Below are 24,810 nucleotides of genomic sequence, written 5' to 3'. Positions count from 1 at the left end.
TACAGGCGCTTTAAAAACTTTTGCAGTGCCGCCTGGTGACGAGATACATCAATAGGCATAGCATATAAACCTTCTCCGTCGAAAAATACGTATACATACAAATTTTAATAATGATCGGTAAAATAGTTTACGATTATATAAAGGACATACATAAAAACATTCATTTACATATATATATATATATATATATATATATATATATATATATATATATATATATATATATATATATACTAGCGGGCCCGGCGCGCTTTGCTGCGCATTTCAATAATTTTTTGCAAAAGTTGCCCGCGGCTTCGCACGCAATTTCCCGTTGAAAACAGTACACTATATTCACTTATTCTTTTTCTATCACATTCTAAACATTGCTGAGATAATTGATAGTCGTTCCATCGTGAGCCTCTTGGGCGTATTATGAAGGTATGTACCATATTCCTGCCTCTATCTAGCTGTTACCCACGGCTTCGCACGCAAATCTTAAGAACCGAAGTCCTTATATTACTTAGTAAATTTTTTTTTTACTATAATAAATTTTAGATTAAATTAGTTATATCTCCGATGCCACGATTGAGCTTGCTTTGTTGTCTCGATCGAGAGAATATGTACACACGGAGTTTTGAGAACCATACTTCTGTCAAAAAAAACAACTAAGGTTGATTTTATAACATTCTTTATATTTGTAGCCAACGTAAGATAGTAATTATGATATCTGCATTACTCTTCTGATCAAGCATGAGCATGGTTTATATTAAATAAATATTGCAGTTAAAGGTGAATTTTTACGTCAAATTTGAATTGTATTATCTGGATAGTAAAGTCTATGTTTAACAGTGATTGCAAAAACAGTTTAAACAAAATTTGTCGTTTCTCTTAAGCTTACTCTATGCTTTAAAACTATAAGTGTAATATATGTTTACAAAGAACAGCTGATTAAAAATTTGAAAAGACGTTAACATATAATTGCTGCAATGCATTTCTTATGGGTATTTCTGTAACCAGTGGGGCGGAATCCTGAATCGGGAAAGGGATGGGCATAGCTTATAAACCTTCTCCGTGGAAAAATACATATACGTACAAATTTTCATCATGATCGGTCCAATAGTTCACGATTCCATAAAGGACAAACATACAAACATTCATTTTTATATATATAGATATATATATATATATATATATATATATATATATATATATATATATATATATATATATATTCACTTCGGTTGTATGATGCAGAATTGCTCTATTATAACAAATTAGACTTCTTAGTTTAAATTTCCTTTAATTTTTTTATTTATGCAAATGTTTATTTATTTACTTGTGTAAATTTTGTTGCTGTGTTATTTTTGTTTTATACCTTTATTATACCTTTTTGAAAACGGCAAAGCCGAAATATTAAAGGAAATTTAAACTAAGAAGTCTAATTTGTTATTATATATATTATATATATATATATATATATATATATATATATATATATATATATATATAGATATATATTATATATATATAAGCAACAGTTTTAATTAATAACAATACTTCATATGTTTATTAACATCTTATTAATACCAAAAGAAAATCTAATAGCTAAGATTTGGCTTAATACCAGTTACATCTCTTTATGAAGAAGTAGTTATGCTTACCGGTTGAAAGAGTGATGCTGGTTTACCTTACCAGCTTTGATTGTGATGTGATCAATCGCTCCAAGAAAAAGTGTTTTATTTAATATTGACGTGTTTAGTCTTCATTATCATTACATAAACTCTTTATCAGTTGTCCTCTATAAATTTAACCTTTCAAACCGTATACCTTTGTTAAAAATGCATAATCATACATAAAATGTCCCTTTTTCAATGTTTAAACTTCTTTAGATTGGGCGTATTAATTGTAATTGTTCAATTTTTCGATATTGACTTTTTGTAGGTAATAAGGTACTGAAATTTGTGGTGTTTTATAATTTGCTCGATAAATTATAATATGTAGCCTAATGTTTTGGCCGAAAGCTCCAACCGCTTATCTTAAACTTGGATAACAATAAACATCCAACCTTTTCTTTGACTGGATTTTTTTATCTTTGATCTCTTCACTTATACATAGAACATCCGGGAAAACATTCGTAAATACGCGGTAAGAATTACGGGAGTACTTATAAAAATATATCAGATGTATATATTGCAAAAAACATTTTGATTTGGAAAATAATTTAAATGTGTCTGTTATTGACATTGGTATTTAAATATCCATAGCTCTGACAATACTGTTAAGACATAAAATAGGCCAGTTTCTCTTTCTAAATTCGGGTTTCAGGCCTGTCTCGCTTAAGAATTAAGTGTGCTAGCTCTCAGGAACACATTTGGTTGATGCATAAGGCTAAATTCGTTGATGTAAAGGCACTTTTTGTACGAAGACTGTTTTATAAGTAAAGGAAGTAATATTCAGAAGTATTAACACAGAGTATTGAAATGAAATGAAAAATGTCTTTATTAGAGGCGAAGTTAGGACTATAAAGTCCTCTCTACCACTTAACCTCGTAAGTAGTAGTAAGTATTGAGTCCCCGTCAAAGATAGTTTCAAAATTTCCCACAGAGATTGCGTTACTACATAGTTATTCTGTTGACAATAATTATTGAATTGTTTTATAATATAAAAGTTTAGAGCTAAGGTATACCGTGAGTCTAAGTATCTGGGAGCCAAGAGAAGATATAAATATGAGATATAAAACCCCGAATAATCTCTGTAATGATAAAAATTTTGGCAGACTTGCAAGACGTAAGAACTATGGAGGAAGGTATCTTAAGTAGAATTTGTGAAATGTTTTCGTGCTATCTGGAATTTCTAATGGACAGTTTGGTAAATTAACACATTTATAACAGTAGTTCAGAAACTATATGAGACTGACCATATATCCCCTTCTCGTCATCCGTTGGCTTTTTGCCTAGCAATCTCTTTTGGGAAACGTCCCCCAATCTTGTTGCCACCCTTCTCTCGTTTCAATGTTTGCTATATACTTCCAAAACTATCCATGATATAGTTCCCCTGTCAACTAGATCACGATTCATTGAATTATTTATAACATTCAGAGGAGGATCACGTGGCAGAATTGGTTCATTGAATATCTCCTACAACCCCTAATGTGTCGTTTTAGCCGAAAGTGTGTGACCTATAACTGTTCTATATTACAGTTGATATAATGTTTAGGGTATGTATAATCGTGGGAAAAGTGTTATGTAAAAAACATTTAGTCAAACTTATGGACGGAAGGATTGGTAGTTTCGTTGACTAAGACAGTTCAATTTCTCCTGAAACTTCAACTAGGCATTAGGATTTATCTTTGATAGACCATCAAACCCTTTGAGCAGGTTTGATGGTGGCACGAATTGCTAGTTTATCTTTACTGTGGTAACCAGTACCTTATAAAGAATGTTTCGTTTGTAAAATATCGCTCAAGCCTACAACTAGAGACAAGCGGGCAATTTAAGTGCCAGAAAACACATTGCATCTATAATGATGACTGCTTAATACTAATCTAAATTTTCTATGTAATATTGAAATTTTTTAAGTTATTGAAACATCAAAGTCAAAATGTTAAAATTTAACATCCAATCAAAGTATATATGTGAGTATCATTGGCTGCTCTTCAGAGAAGCCTGTCAATCATGGGGCATGGAGGTAATTTTTTATTTCTGTCTGTCTGTATGCCTGACCGTCCAATATATCGTAACGAATTGACCTATAGTCTTGAAATGTTGCTTGAAACTTAATTTGTATATTGGCAACACTGAGTATTATGATGATGCATGTCAATCCATAGGATTTAGCTGAGCATTAGCCGAAAAGGTATTATTCAGTGCACTCTTGCGTTGCAGTACTCTCCCTAACTCACCGGAATATTTATGATTTAAACATTGATATGATACCTAACTCAATAATCAAAAACGTAAGTGTACCATGTGGCGAGATATATCGCTAAAGATCATATGCAAAGTTTAAATTTAGCATGAAACTTCATTTATACATAGACTTGTATGAGTTATATGATGCTGCATGACAAACCATACAATTTTGTTTGCAGTCTCAAAAAAGGCCTGGGGATTACTTACTCCTAACTTTTAAGTAAATGAGTATATGAATTTTTTTGCTGAATAATGGCACTAACTAACCAGTACATGATTGATGGTTATTAATAATCTAGGCTAATTGTCATTGCGGTATAATTTGTCAAAGCAATCAAGAATCTTTCCTAACCACAATCAATGGACTCTCTTTGAAGTGGTAATTACTCTCCTGTGTTTGCAATATCTTTAAATCCCATTTACTAGTTCCCGACAATTACCAGACCAGATTGATGGAAAGCCCTTATCATCAATACTAACAGTAATATTAAATCGTTATAGTTCAGAAATACAGAAAAAACCAAAGAATTTATTCTTAAATGGAATAAATTATAATCATAATAAATAATTTTTTAATTTTTATATCTTGAGGTAATATTCAAAATAGAGTAAATATTATGATTGTGAGTAAATTAATGTATGAGCTTTGATTTAATGTGTTTGATACATAATATATGTCTTCAAGGAACTATAGAGAGTTTTTTTATTGGTAAATTATGGTATAGTTAAAATAGAATTTCTAAACTGTATACACATTCAGTGTTTTCAATAATAATAAGTTTATACTAGCTGTGCCATTATTACCGCTCAGTGGGCAAAGGGTTCCATCTCTTTAAATTTGTGGCAGATTACATAAATGTTTGTTTACGACTAAAAATATATAGGCTATAATCATCGTAGTATACTTTCCAGAAGTATTATACATGAGATAGCCATTGATAATATAATTAGAACAGTATATTTTTCAAATGTATTTCACATCCTCCACTATATATCTTTATCCAATCATGCAATTCTATATTTTCACTTAGAATGAAAAAGTCTATACGGAACATGTTCGTTATATTTTTATTGGTGTATGGTTTGGTATTACTGGATTGAAATTCTTACAAAACTATAATTTCTATACAAAAATGAGTGATTTAAATGGTTTTGAGGTCCGTTGGTAGCATTTCAATTTGGTTAGATGTACAAATTGTCGTTATAAAAAACATTTTATAGCCATCAGGACTTTATTTTTTAATCTTAACATAATTTAAAAGACAACATTTCCTCCAACGATAATCTTTTAATATATTTCATGCCCTGGAAGAAAGGTTCAGGATTATACGAGTACTTTCCAGTTGAACGTACAATGATAAGAAAAATCCGATGTGTCACATATCTGGGCAACCCTACAGGTTTCCAGGAGTGGTACACCACTAACTGCAAACGTAGATATATCGGCGAGGAAAGGGAGATGGATAAGTAAAGTCTTCTGCAAGTGATAGAAATATTGGAGTGGGTTGAGCTCCCTTAGTATTAAAGACTTGCTTTCCCGTACATTCGGGAGTCTGTTCCTAGACTACTCGTACTTCTTCGAAGGTGACTTGACTCCTATATAATATTCCTCTTCACGAGATCTCAACATTAGATGGCCCCTACACATAATCCCATCCTTTCTGAATATCCTACCACTCCGGTAGCAGGCGAAAATGATCCTTTTAGGACTAAATGCAATTTTAAAAATTTATCCTAAGTGAGAAAACTAAAACAAAAAACAATATATTGATTTTAATGAATTTTTAGTACAGTAGGATTATCTCTTGCTCGTGTAAAGCGTTGTACACAGAACATGTTGTAACGTGTTAGGACTGTAAGGACGCAATGCAGTCAGGATGTACAAAGTAGCCCAATATCCATGTATCGTCCCGTGGGACGCCAAGATAATCCCGGCTCTGACAGATTGCCCCGCGTCGGGCAACATCACCGTCACATTCTTCATCGTTACTGCCGCCACACCACTGCTCCCCTCGTTCTCTAAGAGTGGGAGAACACGTTATGAAAAGCTGAATTCTGATAACTAATCATAAAGTATTCTTCTAACAATTTTGCTGCAAATTAATTCGTTGTTTCGAAATATTACTAGATAATTATACAGACACCTAATTTAAATAATGCAATAATATTAATGTATTTAGCTGACTTATCTTGTCTTAATTATGGCACTTTTAGGTCAGACAATACTACAATTTGGTTTGTGTTATATATTTCTATGATATATGTATGTGTATAGATAGCAAAATATCATATCATATTTCTTTAAAACATCATGATTTCGCTAGAAAAACTCTAAAAAATTTGTTAAGAAATTTATTTAACAGAACGATTAAATCGTTTTCAGTACTTTATTATGAATATTTAAACAAAAATTTATAAAATGTTGCTTTTGTAGGACAAATCAGAACAATTTATTATATTATATTTATATATAATCTGCAAGTTATCCACCTTACGTGAGAGTATTTTTTTAATATACACAATAGTTAAGTATTTTATACTCGAAAAGTAAAGTTCAATTTTTTCCAATAAATATTATTTAAACTACAGCAACAACTTAAATAAATAATTATACAATATGTACTTTAATAAAAGTGACAATTGACTTTGTCAGAGTTTTTTTATTCATTGTTATTATGGAATACCTAGTGTCTATTATTTATTTATGTATTGGTTTCATTTTTTAAGAAACAATCATACCGTAAATTGATAATTTGAGATAAATATAAATGAGGCGTTATGAATACATATTCGAATAGCCACTCCCTTGAGTAATAATTAATTCGTTGCTAATGCATGTCGACAACAAAACCCTCTGGCAGGAATAATAAAACGTTGTACGTTGTGTGTTTAACATTAGCATCAATAGCTTCCTAGAAATATCAAAACAGGCACCAAAGGCGCTATTAAATATTTATTACATTAATGTGAAGTGAATCTTGGATGACTTAATGATTTATCATGATATAATTATTTACTGACAAACACTACGTAAAGTATGCAAGTGTTCAGTTTTTTTTAATTGCCCGTCAAACAATTCTGTAATAAATAATAACAATTATAATATTTTATATATACGAGGGCAAATCAAATATAAACGGTAATTTTGCTGTTGACTGTACCAAACACGTTCGGACATGATGCGGCTGTGGGCGATTGTCGTTTTGCTTAATAGGAGTGGGGGGAACTGCTTGCTTCACACGAGCGTTGTGTTCTGCCTTCAGTACAGCCATGACTGAGCGAGAGTTACATCCATCTGTTGCGCAACGCATCGTCATAAAATTTTTAACAAATGAAGGTGTTAAGCCTTCGGAAATTTCTACTCGTTTGCAGGCACAGTTTTGGGACACTACTCTGTCTCAAAATCGAGTGTATACGTGGGCCAGAGAATTTAGGGATGGCCGAGAACGTGTTGAAAACGAAAGTCACGGTCGACGCCCAAGGTCAAGTCTTACAGATGACAACATTAGTGCGGTTCGACAGCTTATTGAAGGTGATCGCCGGTTAACTGTTCAAGAAATCTCGTCGGAAATTGGTATCAGCTACGGGAGTGTTCAGTCTGCAATCACAGACCACCTTGGCTTCAGAAAAATTAGTGCTCGCTGGGTTCCGAGGTTGTTGACCGGAAATCAAAATCAGGTCAGGTAGGAGATTGCTGGGAGACTTCTGCAACGATTTCAAGAAGAAGGTGAAGATTTTTTTAGGCGCATCGTCACATGTGATAAGACGTGGGTCCACCATTACACTCCCGAATCGAAAATGGCAAGTAAGCAGTGGCGAAGGAAGGATGAAGGCTGCCCAGTGAAAGCCAAAAATCGTCTCTCAGCCGGAAAAGTTCTTGCAACAATGTTTATTGACTCAAGGGGAGTTCTACTCATTGATTTTCTTCACGATCAACGAACAGTGAATGCGGATTACTACTGCCAGGTGCTACAGTCAGCAAAAACCAGTTAACGGAACAAAAGACGAGGTGTGGCCATTAGAGATGTCATCCTTCTCCATGACAACGCAAGGCCTCACACCGCATTGTTGACAAGGGATAAATTAGAAGAAATGGGCTAGGAAACTCTCGAACACCCTCCTTACAGTCCAGACCTGTCCCCTTGTGACTATTTTTTGTTTGCGCCCCTGAAAGAATCACTTGGAGGAAAACGATTTGAAAACAATGAAGACGTCGAAAAACACGTGCGCGATTGGTTAACAACTCGCTCTCAATCTTTTTATGAACAGGGAATATTCAAGCTTCCAAATCGGTGGCAGAAGTGTGTAGATAATGCAGGAGACTACATTGAAAAATGTTGAAGGTATAGTTTCTGTATAATATTATTCAATAAATATAATTTTGAAAATTACCGTTTATATTTGATTTGCTAGTATATATATAATATTACCAAACAAAAATTATACGGTAATTATTTAGTTTTGTCATATATATAATGTGATAATTGTAATATTGTGTAAACAAGTTAGTTTACCTTTCATTGAATCCCTTCATGAGCATTTATTAAAGCTCCTTCCAGCCATACGAACAAAATAACAAATTAGGGCTTATATTTAGAAATTTACACATTCCAATTTACTTATTTACATAATTATCTCTTTCGATATAGCTGGTTAAGGATCTATGAAAGAAGATTTTCCTAAAGATAATACTTGGTAGACAAGATATTTATGAAATATAAAAAAAATCTATAGAAAATTACTATAGTTCACATATTTTCTATCATACTCTGAAGTTAATCAATGGAAGTAAATAGGACTGATAGTTGAATTTCAAAATGTTCAAATTAAAATTAAATACAAATAAATAATTCTAAATTAAATAACCTAAAACATACTGATCGAATAGAAATAGTAGCAATAGTTAAACAATGCCAATAAAACTGTTAGTAAAAAACACTATTCACTTTTGTATAAAATAAATTATTTTCAAGCGACTGTCTCTTAGATATTTTTCGATTTTTAGCACCACTTTTGGGAAAAAACTTGCGTCAATTGATACATAATTTTACTAATCCTAGTATACTGATATTATTATTTATTTATTCTTTTTTGAAATTTGAGACTGGAATGAACATCACAACCAATTGTTCTAATTTCTTAAGTAATTCATTGTAATTAACTCCTTTGTTTTTATAATTTTCTCTCAAAGTGTAAAACAGATGGAAATAGATAAGCAATCAAACGTAACCAAAACAGAAGTAGAAGTCAACAAACGTATTCTAAGATTCGGGCATGAAAAAGTCACAATTCTGCAGCTTGGTAACGAGACAATGTAATTTATTGTTCAAAACAATGATCCATTTACATAGACGTGTAAACAATACAATAGACTTGAAGACAGTCAGTAAAACAAGACAGTGACTATGTACAAGGTTCGGGAGGGACGGAGGTCCTAGGGCTCAAAATGGGACCTTTAATTTCTTCGAGATCTGGTAGGCCTGACGATCCTTCCCCAGGAGACCAGCTATCTTCATAGATTTATACAAAAGGTACAGAACTGTAGGCCTCATTATAACAAGTCGGCCTTAACTTTTGCGTCACACAAAAATGTTCTTTTAACAATAACCAATCTTTAACACCAAATTAAACATTTTATATCAATGTTTTAACACCTAACTGTACTCGTATTTAACGGGTACACATATAACCATTTTATTTATAACAAATTTAACTATTTTTATGAACAGAAAAATATATTATTTGCATTGTATTGACCTGTAGGGAAACTGATTTGATTCTTTTTACAGATCTAAAGTGTGTAAACATATTTTTTAAACAGAAATTACCTTTCAAAAGTATCATATTAAAAATGTATGTTAAATGAATTCTTCTCCGGTACTATTCACTATAAATATATTCCAGTTTAGGAGTATTTTTTCAATAAGTCAATATTAATATAAGACATAGGGAGTAATACAAATGTATTGTATATTATTTACAATTTTGCTCTGGTGAAACAGTTATGGGTATTGGATTTGACAGATTTATTGATTTGTAAATTTTTGACAGTAGCAGCACTTGTCCAAACACAAACATTCAAATTTGAATCATCCCAAGATGGTGTTACAATCCGGTCTCCGGGCTCGGCCGCTGTTCTCTACTTATAGGTGGTAGTCGGGGGTCCGTACAAGGGCCTCAGCAGCTCGTCTGCAGACAATTCACCGTCTTGGTTGGTGTCTATAAACTTGTGCACGACCAGTCTTGCCAACTCTCCGTTGTTCTGCACCTCACTGGCGAACCAATCTGCTGGAAAACTGTAAAAAATAAATACCATCAGCGATGGTCGTATTGTAAGTATCAGAATTCCAAGACGCTTTTTATTTTACTGACGAACCGTTGTACTTGGAAACTTTATGAAAAAACGACTAAATATTTACATACCATATCGTAAATAAAAGCGGTACAAGAATATAACGATTTCTAAATACCTGCACAACCATTAATTCTAGCCTGCTATTACTAAACTATTATGAACATCACTTGCTATGTAATCGTAAGGAAAATTATATTATTTTAGACTATAAAATGCGGACATTATTTAAAAATTTTAAAAGGGACATTGCATATATTTATTAGTCCCTGTTATCTGTATATTTATAAATAATAATGTTAATACTATTTTTTCTAGATCAAAATGCTAAGCCATATGTTTAAATGTTAATTTAGTAGAGTAAATAATGCAGTATTCAAGTCTGCCCAACAATAGGAGATAGCCCTACACTTACATGGGTCCATAAATAGAGACGGTAAAGATCATTTTTATATTTTTCCACTACCAGCCGGTAGTGAAAATATATAATTTTTTCATAGTAATGCAATATTATTATAGTCTATTAATTAACGTTAATTCTTATAATGTACAAGTCCCATTAAACATATTTGATAAAATCTCCTTGCCTAGCACTAGTCGAGTAAGAAAGATTTATATTTTAAAATTAGTTTTATTTTAGAGTATCTTCGCTGAACATTTTTTAACACTCTTGGTGTAATGAACGAAGATTTAACAGTTTGACAACATATCATGAATATTTATTATATCACAACATTAATATCACTAGTGACACGTACTGAGTTAACACAAACTAGTTTTGAGATTTAGTTTTGGGCTCTAAAAATCTGTTATTAAATAACCAAATTCGTTTAGAGAAAGACCAGTAAATGCCTACTTTAATGAAGGAATACCTAGGCTATTCAGAAGTGGTTTTATCAGAATATGTGTTTATCAGTTGTTGGAAGCGACAGGACCAACATATATAAGAAAGATAAACGGTCCCACAATCAAACCTTGGGGAACACCAATGTTTGAATTTTAATATAACTGAAATCAATTAATTTTAATTTTGTATTAATAAATGAGCCTTTTTTCTCTACAATGTAAAGAGTTTAATCAACTACACATGTTTAATATGTTTATCTTATAACTCAATTATTTCAAAATCTGTATGAATTGGAATCGTTACACGTTAAATACTGCAATACATTGTAAGCAACGAATAGCAGAAGACTATGGGGCTCAAAACAAAAACTTCTCATTCATCAGGTAGCACTCTGCTTATGAACAATCTGCCATGTCAAAATCCCCAAGGGTGGTAAATAGTGCACTAACGCTAATTGCCCACAAACCACCACCACTAACAGGCTAGCTAATAGGTGCTCCATTAACAGTTGTATGTCTAATAGATGGTAATGTAGGTCATGTGAATGTGGTATACCAATAATTAATGTCATATCATACCAACAAGCTGAGCGTTAGCGAAACCGATCGACCTAGGGGCTAGAGAAATATAGTTAATGTTTGTCTCTCTCGCCGCATGATATCAAGAAAACGGAGTGATCTACATGTTGACTCTAAATTTTGAATAAAGCTTCATTTATATGTAGGCACCACTGAGATTGATGATGGTGCATATCACTTTTTGCGTTTCGGGTGAGCATTAGCGAAGTTTTACATACCCGGATGGGTAAACTTGGGGCAACGAAAACAATTTTTAAAGGAAATAAAATTTTAAAACAGGATGAGTAATATAATTTGAAATTTTAACATACGTGTTCTACATAGAGTACAAATAAATATAATAGCGTTGAATTTCAATTTTAAAAGTCCGTAACAAGATGTAATTTCAGCCACTCTATTCCTACTAACTCACCCGAACCTGAATTATTTGAACTTTATGGAGGTTTTTGTATTGTGGCGTGTGAAGATTGTATTTTGTGAGATCCTGTGATTATTTGGAAATATTTTATACAAGTGTATAAAATATTTTATTAAATATTTATTTTTAAAATATTTTATTAAATATTTGTATAAAAGTGTATGTAATTATCTTAGTAAATAATGGCAGATAATGTAAATGGTATGTATTCGTTTGAAGAGTATACGGACATGATACTGATTTACGGCAAAGTTAACAAGAATGGTTTAGCTGCAGTTCAGGAATATCGTGATACTTTTCCACATCGAAGAACACCTGATCGCAAAACATTTGAAGCTGTGGAGAGACGACTTAGAGAAACTGGTAGCTTTAAACCGAAGCGAATAGATACTGGTCGTCAACGTAGCGCAAGGAACTATAATAATGAACAAGCAATAATAAATGCTGTAGAATTATCACCAACCACAAGCACCAGACGATTATCACGTCAGTTAAATATTTGCCAGTCAAGCGTATGGCGGACACTTCATGAAGCACAGTTGTACCCATTCCATATAACACGTGTTCAAGACTTATTACCGCAAGATCTTAATAAACGGAAGATGTTCTGCCGCTGGTTAAAAAGAAATTGTTTACGACATCAGTATTTTCTTCGGCGTATTCTCGTTACTGATGAATCCTGTTTTACTAGAAATGGAATTGTAAATTTTCGTAATACCCATACTTGGGCGTACGACAACCCACATGAAACTGCGACGAGGCATTTTCAACATACATTTTCAGTCAATGTATGGCTTGGTGTTCTGGGTGATAATTTGATTAGTCCATTTTTCCTCCCTAATCGACTTAATGGAGTAGCGTACTTAAATTTTTTAAGAACAAACCTGCCTACCCTCTTGGAAGATATTCCTGTTCAAAACAGAATAAATGCATGGTTTATGCACGACGGAGCACCTCCACATTTTTCTAATGATGTGAAAAACTATTTAAATGATACATACGGTAGACAATGGATTGGTCGAAATGGACCAGTAAAATGGCCACCACGTTCTCCTGACCTCACGCCAGCAGACTTTTTCTTATGGGGTTGGATGAAGTCAATTGTTTATTCAAAACGGATTAACACCATAGAGGAGTTACGTAATCGCATTACAGAGGCGGCAGAAACTATCAAGAATGCTCCAAACGTTATGAAACGCGCTAGAAAAGAGTGGATTCGTCGTGCGAAAACGTGCATTGCTAACAACGGAGGACACTTTGAGCAACTATTATAGGTGATTATTACAGTTTTACAAAGGTAAATACATTTTATGTTAATGTTCAGTCTAGAATAAATGATCAGCTGTTACTCACAACCTAAACATTAGTTAATATTTTATGCAGATAAGAATATGCATTTTTGTGCGTCTGTTTTATTTTTAAATAAAGCTAAATTTCAATACCTATTATTAATTTTTTTCCTAAGTAATTCACATGAATCTTTTCAGAGTTAAATTTTCTACAAATCTGTTTAAGAAAACAATGACCTTTATTTAACATTTATGGAAGTAATCTTACATTAAACACAAAAATGTGTTATTTCTTTGCACCAATTCTTGTGTTTTACGTAAGATATCTCTAAAAGTATTGCATTTACAGATCTGGGACGAATTTTAATAAATTTTTCAGATATAAAAACATAAAAAACAATTGTATTTGTATCTTTGTAACTACCTTTACCATTTTTATACGGCCTGACTTCACCAAGGGTTCTGAAATCCGGGCGAAATCTTTCGCTAGGCGTAACTCGCTAACGAAGCGTTTACGGGCATATGGTTATATGAACTTTTTTACTTGTTTTTAGCTATAGAATAAGCTCCCGAAAGATTGCCGTTTAGTTTTGAATCACCCTGTATATATATAAAACAGACGTGTTAGTTGAAACAGTTATGCAATTGGTATTGCTATAGTGTTATTTAATACTTAGCAATGCTATCGGTGTTTCATCTAGACACAATGAGGTACTGAAACTGTACAGTGAGATAGATACCTGTCTCTGTCGGTGAACTGGGAGGTTTCAGAGGAAGAAAGTTCTGAATCCGATCGCTTGCCAAATCCTCGAGCCGTGGACAGAGCATGATTCTTGAACCCTCGTATCGAGCGAGGCTTATCTCGCAGGTAGACGGGTACGCTGTTAGCAGTCACCGACATCAGCAGCACTACCAGCCATAGCAGCAGCGTGTACACTCGCATCGCACCCATCTGCTAGCAGCCACTGATTAATCATATGATTGTTAATCAGATTACTTTTAAACTGGATATTTTAACAATATTTATGAATTACATCGTTACAATGTACATACCGCAACACATTGCAAGCAATTATTGCAATGTACGCACTATTAATTACGTTATACACTATTAATACATACTAATTTTCCTCCTATGTTTAAACTTTGATTTTAACAACGGAAGGATTGTGAATGAAACAGGATTTTTCCTTTACCAACTTTCATTATTTTGCTTTAATCTCAATCATTACCAAAATTAATTAGGAACTAAGTTGCGAACAACTATTTATAAAATCGTGGTGTCTGATCTTTAAAAATAATACTTGCTAATATCTATTTAAATAATACATCTTTTAGTAATACTGTAAATAAATAAGGATACGCACTTCTTCATATACATTGTTTAAAATAATGTGTAAAAAAGATTTAAAAATTATTATAAGTAGCTTTGTTAATTTCGTACATATACAAATTATTGATTTGAAAGCCAAACACCAATATAAGTATAATACAATTCTGACTTACTTTATTTTTATTTCTGAATTACCCAATTTTTAACCTAAACTCCAATACTATCTAACTATATACATGCAATAACTCCACTATTACTTAGATGTTAGATTTACTTAGATATTAGATGTGTGCGTTAGATGTTATGTACCTCAGATGTCAGAAATTCAGACGGTGGGAAAGACCACCTGTCTTGCTCTAATCTGAAAATAAACAATCAAACACCTTACTCATATAATTGGAAACAGTTTTTAAATACTATACTAAGTAAACAGTTACTTTAAAAGATTGTATTCATTCTAACTTATACAAATACAATAAAAGTACAGAAACTGTATAGTTGTGACGAAATGATCAAGTTCACCAAGTGTGAGACAACATTAAAAATATGGTTTCAGGTTGGGGAAAACAGCGTAATGAAATATATTATTCGGAGCACTTAAAAGTTAATGTTATTACTCGCGGATGTCAAGTACTAATGGACTTTCTTCATCTCACGATACCTTGAAGCTTTACTTGTTCAGTTCATCTTGTGGAACAACATCACCGTGGGCTTAAAAATAATCATACTTTTTATAGTTTTATCTTATTTTCTTATTCCTTATCGTTGCTTTACATCACTCTGACTCTAAAATGTGATAATGTAAGTTTTACTTTTAAAAATAATTTAACACATAAATATTTTCAAATTAAACAATATGCTATGTATTTTTTTATGTATAAAAACTAGAAATACATGATTGAAATGATAAGGTAAACTATTCTGGACAATCGTCATACTTTTTTTAAATCGATTATTGCAAAGTTATCCTAGACTAGTTAGAACCTTTTTCAAACTAACGGGGTTATTTTTTTAGATTTTTCTTACTTTTATGAAACTGTGTTAATTGTTATTATTTTTATACATAACGTATTAGGATTCCTTATAAACTAGTTCCTAAATTGTTAAAAATATTTTCCAATTGGGTCTGAAATATTTAATATACAAGCACCATTTTTATATCGTCTAAATCATCAGATTTAATTTCATTTGTATAAACATGCGCCTATTTAATTTTCGAAAGCAATTATTTTATTATATCTAGAAAACAATGCTAAATTATTTATTGCGATCTATACAATTTATGATTTTATAAGTAAATATATTTAACACTTTCAGTCTCAGGCGTCTATGCTACTCTTAATTACAAATATTTACGTGGAAATATATCCTCAATATTTTATTAACCTGTAGATTTTAATGTTTCATATTTTTTAAATAACCCATTTAAGTATATTTATAAACACTATTCCTTACTCTAGGTATAACCGTGGTTTGTAAGCAAGACTACGGGATAACATGAAAATCTACATTTACCTACTATTATTCAATCTCACTCTTCATTGAGTTCTGACCACACTGGATGGGAATACAGTAGCTAACCCTTATTCTACTAAACCAAACTAGACACAATGCTTGCATGTTTATAAACAAAACTTGACGTGAATAATGTGAGAATTAAGTGTTAATCGGGGCTGGTCCTTAAGTAAGCCCTAGACAAAATTTTCTACAGAACCGTCTAGGAGATCTATAATGCATGGATAATAATTGTAATCGCCATGAACACTTTGTAGATAGTTTCCTATGAGCAGCAAGAACTTTTCCTACAGAACTGCCACAATTGTCTTATCAGTAGTCAAATCAAAATTTGTTATTAAAAATTATAGTTAGTTTTCGGTTGGGATATTTTTTCAGCCTATGAAAATTTCATTTCTAAAAACAGAACATACATATATTATTGTATTATTTTAAGTGTATATTATAGGAATTTGAAGTAAATTTTGATATTTCATATATTCAGGTCTAAATAAAACTGTCGAATATAAATATATACACATTTTTTAGTATTTTCATAAAAAGGTATTGGAGGGCTTGTACATATTTTAGTTATAAATGTTGAATTTATTTCAGAAAATGTTTATTTTAAAAGTTTTATTATATATAAATAATATTAATGAGTAAAACAGATAATACCTTGAAGCTATCACTTATGTATGCATGGATAAAATATCATATTGTTTACTAGGGTTTTATTATACAATTGTGTAAATTTCTTACTTAGACTTCCTACAACTCCTTATGGAGTTATAGTATGTTATATTTATAGTACAAAGACAATTTATCTCAAAATTTACACTCACCGTCTTGTACTCAATTAAAAGAAATAAAAATTTATACAACAGTTTCGTAGAAATTGATTTAAAAGTAAATAGTTCTATAATGATTTTAACCTCGTATAAAAATCTATTTAATGCCAAAAAGTATTATTCATTAAGTTCTGCGAATCTGTCACCTAGAGATTCGGAGAGATTCTGAAAGACAGTAACGATAATGGGTAGTATAGTCAATAACAGATAAAATAAAGTAATGGCACAGCGCGAGACTTGCCACAGTAAATTAAAATGTATTAAGTTATATTATTTTATTTTATTATGCTTTGTCAAAATAACAAACATCAAGATTGGGAATAATTTCCAAATATGGCTTTCTGCTCGCGTTATAAAATTATTGAGTTAAAATCACATAGAGTTAAGGTTATTGGCAAACTATTAAATAAATATGGTGGATTCAACGGAGAAATTGTACACAACTACTTTGGACATCTCGCATGGATTTTAATCACGATTATAAATTGTAAACCAAGAATGAAGGTCCAATTGTATCTAGAGAGAGATCATAGAGACAAGAGATTGATCTAAATTCAAAGAATTGAATGTGGCTCAATTAGCATTAATGTGTAATACTTTAAGACTCTCACTTAGATAAAAGTACGATATTACACATACGTCCTCGGCTATGTTAGGTGCAATCAATATCGCAAGTAATTGACAGTCAGTGAAGGAGACTTTGACGCCCTCATCTGTCTTTTCTAATCAAGTGTCAAGAGATGTAAGGGAAGACGGGGACTGACTTCAGTGTCAATTTTAGATTGACACACTTCTTCCAGGGAGACTTTAACATAACTAAATTTGAAATGAAACTCTTGTAAAGTGATACCTCAGAGCGCACAGGCTTCCAATGTTTTTCGTTGGCTATTCAGTGGTTGGTTTTACTGCAGGATTTATATATAAATTATAAATCAAAATATTCCAAATATTTTTAAATTTCTGCCACTTATTGCTCGAAAATTTCTAAATAACCTGTAAAAGTAAGTTATTTATAAAGTATACTTTATTTATAATTATATCAGTGAAATTATGCTGCGAAAAATATTAAAATTTGAAGATATCTTTTAAATCCTGATTCTTAAATCTGACTCAACAAGTTAGATTTCCATTTTAGTTCTATAAATATTTAGGGTCTTTAAACATTGTATTGCAGCTTCCGGTTTGTAAAAGCTTTTAACTCAGGAACGTCCGGCATGTGGTGGCTAGATCTTCTCAGCCTATACATCAAAGGTCCTTGTCTCTGGATACTTACCTCTTCTAGACGTACTCCAAAATCTAGAAGTTTCCAGCTTGCACAAATTTACAGATTGTTAATCCTTCCGAACTCACACCTCCCCTAACCTACGGAATCCTCAAATTCGGAAGACTGCCGTTTATGACATTCTGGAAATTATATATGACAATATATGGAATCTATATATGTGAAGTATACGATATACAGATTAGCAAAAAACGTTCCATGAGTTTTGCTGCATTTAACGTTCATTTTAATTTTTGTTAAGTTTGAGAAACCTGCATTTTAAAAAATCTGCAAGGCAGTTATGCGAAAGTGTTTTGACCCGAAGGTTCAAATGTCGGAATAAGGCATTACCTAAGCTGGGAAAATTCTTAATCGATAAAAAGGAAAAAGTAGTTGGAATTTAAATCCTTGAATTCCAGTGACCTCCAGAATTCAAGGTTATATAGTAACCCGTTTTTGGACCCTTTATTTTGAATCCAGGCTAAAGATATATCGAAAGGTTTTTTGTGTTAATTGTTTTTACAGATTACATTTACAATTTGTACTGCTATAAATACTCTCTTCCATGACTACTTCTGTTATTGTTAGATTGACATTAATTGATTTTCTTATTGGGTTCTAGCCTATAAACAAACTACCCAAAGCTAAAACCTTTGAAGAAGAAATCTTCGTACCCTTCATTATAATATCGACTGTATATAAATTCAGATATTAAGAATGAATCTAATCTGAATTTACATTCAGTATTTCCATCTAATAAGAGCTGGCTTTGAGTTAGCTAAATTTGAACAAAAAATTATCTTACACATAAATGTTAAACTACTGTGCATCCTAATTAGGTTTACTTTTTATACAAATTTAAATTTATCTAAATATACAAAAAAAAACTATATAAAAATTAGTATTGAACCGGATTAGTCTTTAGGAAAGCAGAAGTAATTATAAAAAGTCTAAGTCATTAGTAATGTTGTTGTTAGACTCAAAATCTTTAAGGTGTAAAATTTTAGTTCCAAATATTTATAAAATAATCCAAACAGCTCTTATCGTGGTTTTGATACAACATTTATATTTCAATTGCATTACCAATTGTCAACAGGCGTGTATTGCTTAAAACATCAAGAATAAACTATGATGAAGAAAATAAACAAGAAAGAATTGTAATATGTGCTTTCTAAAATAGTGTAACTGTTTCTTAGAACATGGTATTTAAAGTTCATACTTCCGAATTTAGGTATAAAAATTCAAATTACATACTAAAGTACGATTTGTTTTACAAAACAGTTCGACTGGTATGATTCAGGTGTTATTAACAAGTTTAGCTGTCGTTTATACTGTAGATACTTATAAATAAACAACGGCAGACATATTACGATTTTAAATTAAACTACATTTACATATGCGGAGGATTTAAGTAAAATCCAATAAATAGTAAACCCTAACAATATAGTAAGTCTACGCTGTTCTTTACATTTTTATTAATAATCAAAATACTTAAAACTATAGTAAACTTAAAAACAAATATAGCAATAAATTAATCAACAACATTGCCTCAGTTTTTATAAATAATTATAGAACAGTTTTATATTTGAACCGTAGTATATTCCTAGCATGGACGAGACAATCGCCCTTCTACAGCAGATTGGTTGGTCTGCATTATTCAACAGCGTTCATTTTCATACAACCAATACTGAAACAACCTACGCTGTTTTGCTTGATTTATGTTTTGCTCATTTCGAAAATGATAAAATGGTAATGATAGCGGCGTTATAAACACAGAGAAAATGTAATAAATTTTTTTTTTTAGAGATGTACAATGTTATATTATATTCTAGAATAACAGTACTATTTTAGTTAATTCCAAATAACAATATTATTGATCCGAAGTTTAAACGCCTTTCAACTACTTAAGTACGACCGAGATGCTATCAGAAGAGCTGTACATGGTTTCGTTAAACGCACTACCTGGTGCATAAATAATCAAGGAAATTAACATAATTTAATATAAAGAATGGAAATTGGAATAAAATATTAGCAAAGGTCAGCAATTAAAATGTTTTTTACGAAGAACGTTCATTTGAATAAACAGATTTTGAATTTTCCATCTTATTTTTCATATGTCTATATTTAACTAAACATCACTTTTTTAAATTTTGTTTTTGTTTATTATTAAACTATTTTATATTATTCACTTCGGAATTTATTAAATTCTCTAATATGTTTGGTAAAAAATTTTTTGTGTTTAGTACCGATTTAATGAAGTAAAGTACTTCAAACCTAAACAAAGCATGTTGTTCGAGACTGAATGTTGCATATTTGGTCTAATGTCTCAGAAATGGTTGGTCTTATAGGTCTGTAACGTATTTTATTCGATTTTTCAGTTCATTTTACGTAAAATGCAATAAAGTTAACAATTATCTTTTCGCCATAAGAACATCAGTTTTCAATCAGACGATTTATTGCCGTCCTTCCCTAAAATATCGGGCGAAAAATTTTCCTCGCCGTAGCTCGCTAATAAAGCGTTTCCGAACATATGTTTATATGCACTTTTTTTCGTTATTTTGATGAGAGGAAATCATTGAAGAAGTTGCTTCAGTTACTCGTAGGAACCTCTGTATAAAGTACTCACTCATACTGAGATCCTCTCATCCCATAAAATGTGGATTCCCAAACTCGTCTTTTGCAAAAGTTTTCACAATATCCCTTTTACCTTAGCCTTAAAATTTATTAGGAATGTTTTCAAATAATAAATACGAATGACAATCATGTTAATATGCATTTTCTTACTTTATCTTAGCAACATTTGTGAGTTATTTTTATTAACTAATGTCTTACGCAGTTGCTTAAAACATCCTAACACATTTTATTAGGACTTTTCAAGATGGTGGTGGTTTTTTGGAAAGTAATGTCGGGGACTATTAACAAATATAAACAGTAGATAGTTTTATCAATATTATATATGATTTGGCAAACTTCTTTATAATAAATTTCACGACGATGTACTTCTATTAATCTCGTAAGTATACAACAGTATAAAGAGTTAAATCCGTCAGTAAATTGTACATAATTAAATTTAGTAATTTATTTAGTTTATTTTAAGTTTTTTAAATCTGAACCAAATTATTATATTAACACTTTTACTCATACAGTACTTCGAAAAGGTATTATTTGTAGTAATTAAAGTATATATTTGTTTTATTTCTATGCATATTTAAAAATTCACGATTTAACAATCGTTTTACTAACACAAAGATTGCTTGAATTTACGAATTTAATTTTAGTTCTTTCTGTGTTGTATAATTGACTTTTAGTAATTATTACTCCACCCATCATTGGTTTCAATGTAACGGACCATAAAAGGTAGTAAAACAATATATGCAGCATAATACACATAGGCTACACTGAATATACTAATGTTCTTCTCTCCAATAATTGATTGTTGTTGAGTAAATAACTGCTTCCGTCAGACATTATTCAGTTCAAACAACATGCTGAATAAACAGGCATTAGTTACACAGATACATTAGTTACATTTAGTTTACTAGGTTATCACTGAGATTGACAGTGCAAATCAATTATAGTGCTGATCTTTCAGTGACTAATAAACAATTTCTTGTATCCATGTATTTTATTATTCAGTAACTTTGAAAATATCAATATACGCTGACCAGATTTTGACTACTGGATGAATAGTTTTATTTCATTTTCTGTTGAATTATGTAGTAATTAAACACCTTTATTCAGTTCACTGAATGACGGGTGTAGCCTGATAGCTTTCCTTGTTAAAATATTATAACAATTTTCATTTTAGTTATTTTATCTGTATGGTTCATGGTTATTTCTCAATTGTGTACCATTACAGTATAAAGTCTGAAAATCCATTGGTCATTTTATAAATCGCGTTTAGTAGTAGCTGTTATCCCCGCTTCATAAAAAGGTCCGCTGAATTTTAATGTCGTTCATAACTCATATTTTCAGTTCCAAAATTTTCAAATTCAAAACCAAAAAATTAAAATATTCAAAGTTATTTCTCTAAAATGTCATGATGATCTTTTAACATGGTTAAACCTAACATATAGATTCAAAACTAGTCAAAACTCAAACACTTAACTCAAAACAAACTATTGCAACAGCAAAAATAACTTTACGTTTCTCTTACTAATATTACTTGTATTTGTTATTTGCTACGCTAATCTCTCAGGCCTGATATAGTACCTAATTGTAACACTGATTAGATTTTATGTAAACGTACTGTTTAGTAACAAGAAACGCCTAATTCGTTAGTTACTGCATTGATACAAACAATTAAAGAATTATGTTGGCAAAGACAAATATACAAACTGAGAGGAACTATTGTCAATTTTGTATTAGTGTTATTTTTTCCTTTTGTAACAAAAAAGTATATAGTTTAGTACTCAAACTTAAATTATATTTGACATTGAAAACACAAGGGTTATGCTAACTACGAAGTTACTGTAAACTACACCTGGGTTTGAACAAAATACACAATACGTCCAGACTCGAAAGAGAAATTAGCGAAAACACCGAGAGACCGCTTTGAACGAGAATGTTCCTTACTGGACTTATATGTCTAGCTACGTACCATACAGTATAGTGGCGATCTGTTTTAGCTGCGATTATCGAGGTGGTATGTAGAAGTAATTGTATATTTGCACCTTTAACTGTACTAGTCACTATAGTTTAATAAACGATATGGTTAAAGAGGTAAATAAAGTATAATATAAGTTTATCTATTTAAATGATTAATATAATTATGTATATGAAGTATTTTGTTACTGTAATACATCATTTTCAATAAAAAATTATTAGCGGAGTCCAAATTTAACGCCGAATTATAAATTATAAGAAACTTGTATAGCTATGTACAAATTTTGAAAATATTTATAAATATTTCCTCTATGTGAACACATGCATTTTTTTTTTATTTTAGCCTAATTATTACATCCAAAGATTTCTACCTTTACCATTTCTGATATAACTGCTTTTCTGGTTCACATTTTAGAAATAATCTCAGACCGGAAAACCTATCAGTAACGTAGAGAAAGAAAGCAGACCAAACAAAACACTACGATGCGAAGCAATCAATTTTTATATAGAGAGAAAACAAGCGGAGAACCGTTCAATGGAGTGTTTGTGAGGGTAGTCTTACCATCATGTATTATTTATTTCTCACTTGTGTAGCTATTATTTTTTGTACCATATACCTTCTATTAGTTATATTTAGGTTTAAAATATACTAATCTAGTGTTTGACATAATCCTCTTTGACATAGCCTTTTCTTTATTTTGTTTTTACAACTCAAACAATATTAAATTATTGTATTTACGCGTTGACTGCGTCATACGCGGTAGTGCACGTGGAATGAGAACCACTCATTGTACATCTCAATGAAAAATCCATGGGCATGGGTAATGTATTGTAGATTAAATTCTGTGTACTATATAACAAGGAATGTGGAATTAATTACCGGTAGGTTAAAGCTAAGTAAAGTATGCTAAATATTATATAATCTTTCTTAACTATAACATTTTGTAATGATCACTTTCATTAATACTAACTCGTATATCAGCTATGACACCTATTAGGAAATCTAATAGGAAAATTTATATTTATGCCGTTTTCTAAGTAAAACCATTTTTTCTTAAGCCAAAAAAATTAAAAGATAAGTTAGTTTTGCTATCGCAAGCTTATTTTTTATTGGAAAATCGTATCCTGAGACCTACATGGTTATGTTGCTTTTATGATTAAAAAAGTTTGTGCAGCCCGCCCCATCATATTTCTTTTTCAGTACTGTTAAAAACATTTGCGACCTTTTATATTCCTCTTCAGTAGTATATGAACTATCTGAGTGAAATTCACTATTGTCCAGCTCGATTCATACCAAAGCAGTTCCACCACGAACGATCTTGAAATAATGGTTTTAGTCAATCAAGAAGCGTTTTCAATATATCTCCTCCAGTACTTTCCTCCTGCCCGCACTTCATAAGCAGCATTATTTTCTCACTTTGAACTCTTCACGTCAATGTCTCTTCTGTGATTTATCTTAAAAATAATATAACAGTATGGTTCGTATAATCTTCCCTCTCAAAATCTTATGTTTGACGGGCCATCACAACGTGCCAGTTTTACTAAAACAATTAATGACAAAACCAAATGAAAAACAATTAATTTAAATGACTGTAAGCATTTTTTTCTATGCTGACATTTCTTCTCAGTATCAGATAGATATCTGTAGATAAAAGTTTATCACCAAAGCGATACACTATGGTGGACTGATTCTAAAGCTCAATATAATTCTGGTTTATACGGTCTCACGATGTCAGTTGGTCAGTGCTGATAAATGTAATCCCTATATAATCAGGGACAATGTAACAAGTGCAATTAAAAGGCTACATTTAAAAAGCTGTTGTGGCCAGTGGCTACCACCACCAATGGCCGGGAAGGCGGGCTGCTTGCAAGGACTGGATCGCTCAGCG

The 24,810-nt window shown here is 31.4% G+C and overlaps 2 protein-coding genes across 3 annotated transcripts in view; one reads left to right on the top strand and one right to left on the bottom strand.

Moving 5' to 3' along the window:
* The first annotated feature begins 7,163 nt into the window (after positions 1-7,163).
* LOC124355561 (protein GVQW3-like) lies at positions 7,164-7,580 on the top strand. Its single transcript, XM_046806724.1, has one exon. The coding sequence runs from the start codon at positions 7,164-7,166 to the stop codon at positions 7,578-7,580; it is 417 nt and encodes a 138-aa protein (XP_046662680.1).
* Positions 7,581-9,182: 1,602 nt separating this feature from the next.
* LOC124353703 (allatotropins-like) overlaps positions 9,183-24,810 on the bottom strand; it is a 35,115-nt gene continuing 19,487 nt past the window's right edge. Inside the window, exons 2-4 of one of the 2 annotated variants that reach the window (XM_046803673.1) lie at positions 15,020-15,071; positions 14,118-14,342; positions 9,183-10,189 (exon numbers count right to left, since the gene is read on the bottom strand). In XM_046803673.1, the coding sequence (XP_046659629.1) occupies positions 10,033-10,189; positions 14,118-14,329 (369 nt within the window). In that variant the 5' untranslated portion in view covers positions 14,330-14,342; positions 15,020-15,071 and the 3' untranslated portion in view covers positions 9,183-10,032. The remainder of the gene's footprint in view (positions 10,190-14,117; positions 14,343-15,019; positions 15,072-24,810) is intronic. The other variant, XM_046803674.1, reaches the window with a different exon arrangement.

This window comes from Homalodisca vitripennis, chromosome 2, assembly GCF_021130785.1.
Source record: "Homalodisca vitripennis isolate AUS2020 chromosome 2, UT_GWSS_2.1, whole genome shotgun sequence".
Lineage (NCBI taxonomy): Eukaryota > Metazoa > Arthropoda > Insecta > Hemiptera > Cicadellidae > Homalodisca > Homalodisca vitripennis.
The sequence above is the reverse complement of the archived record's forward strand: the minus strand, read 5'-3'. Positions and strand labels throughout refer to the sequence as shown.

What these genes read in the sequence shown, in the direction of transcription:
- LOC124355561 (XM_046806724.1), top strand. Translation starts at nt 7,164, where the DNA reads ATGACTGAGCGAGAGTTACATCCATCTGTTGCGCAACGCATCGTCATA.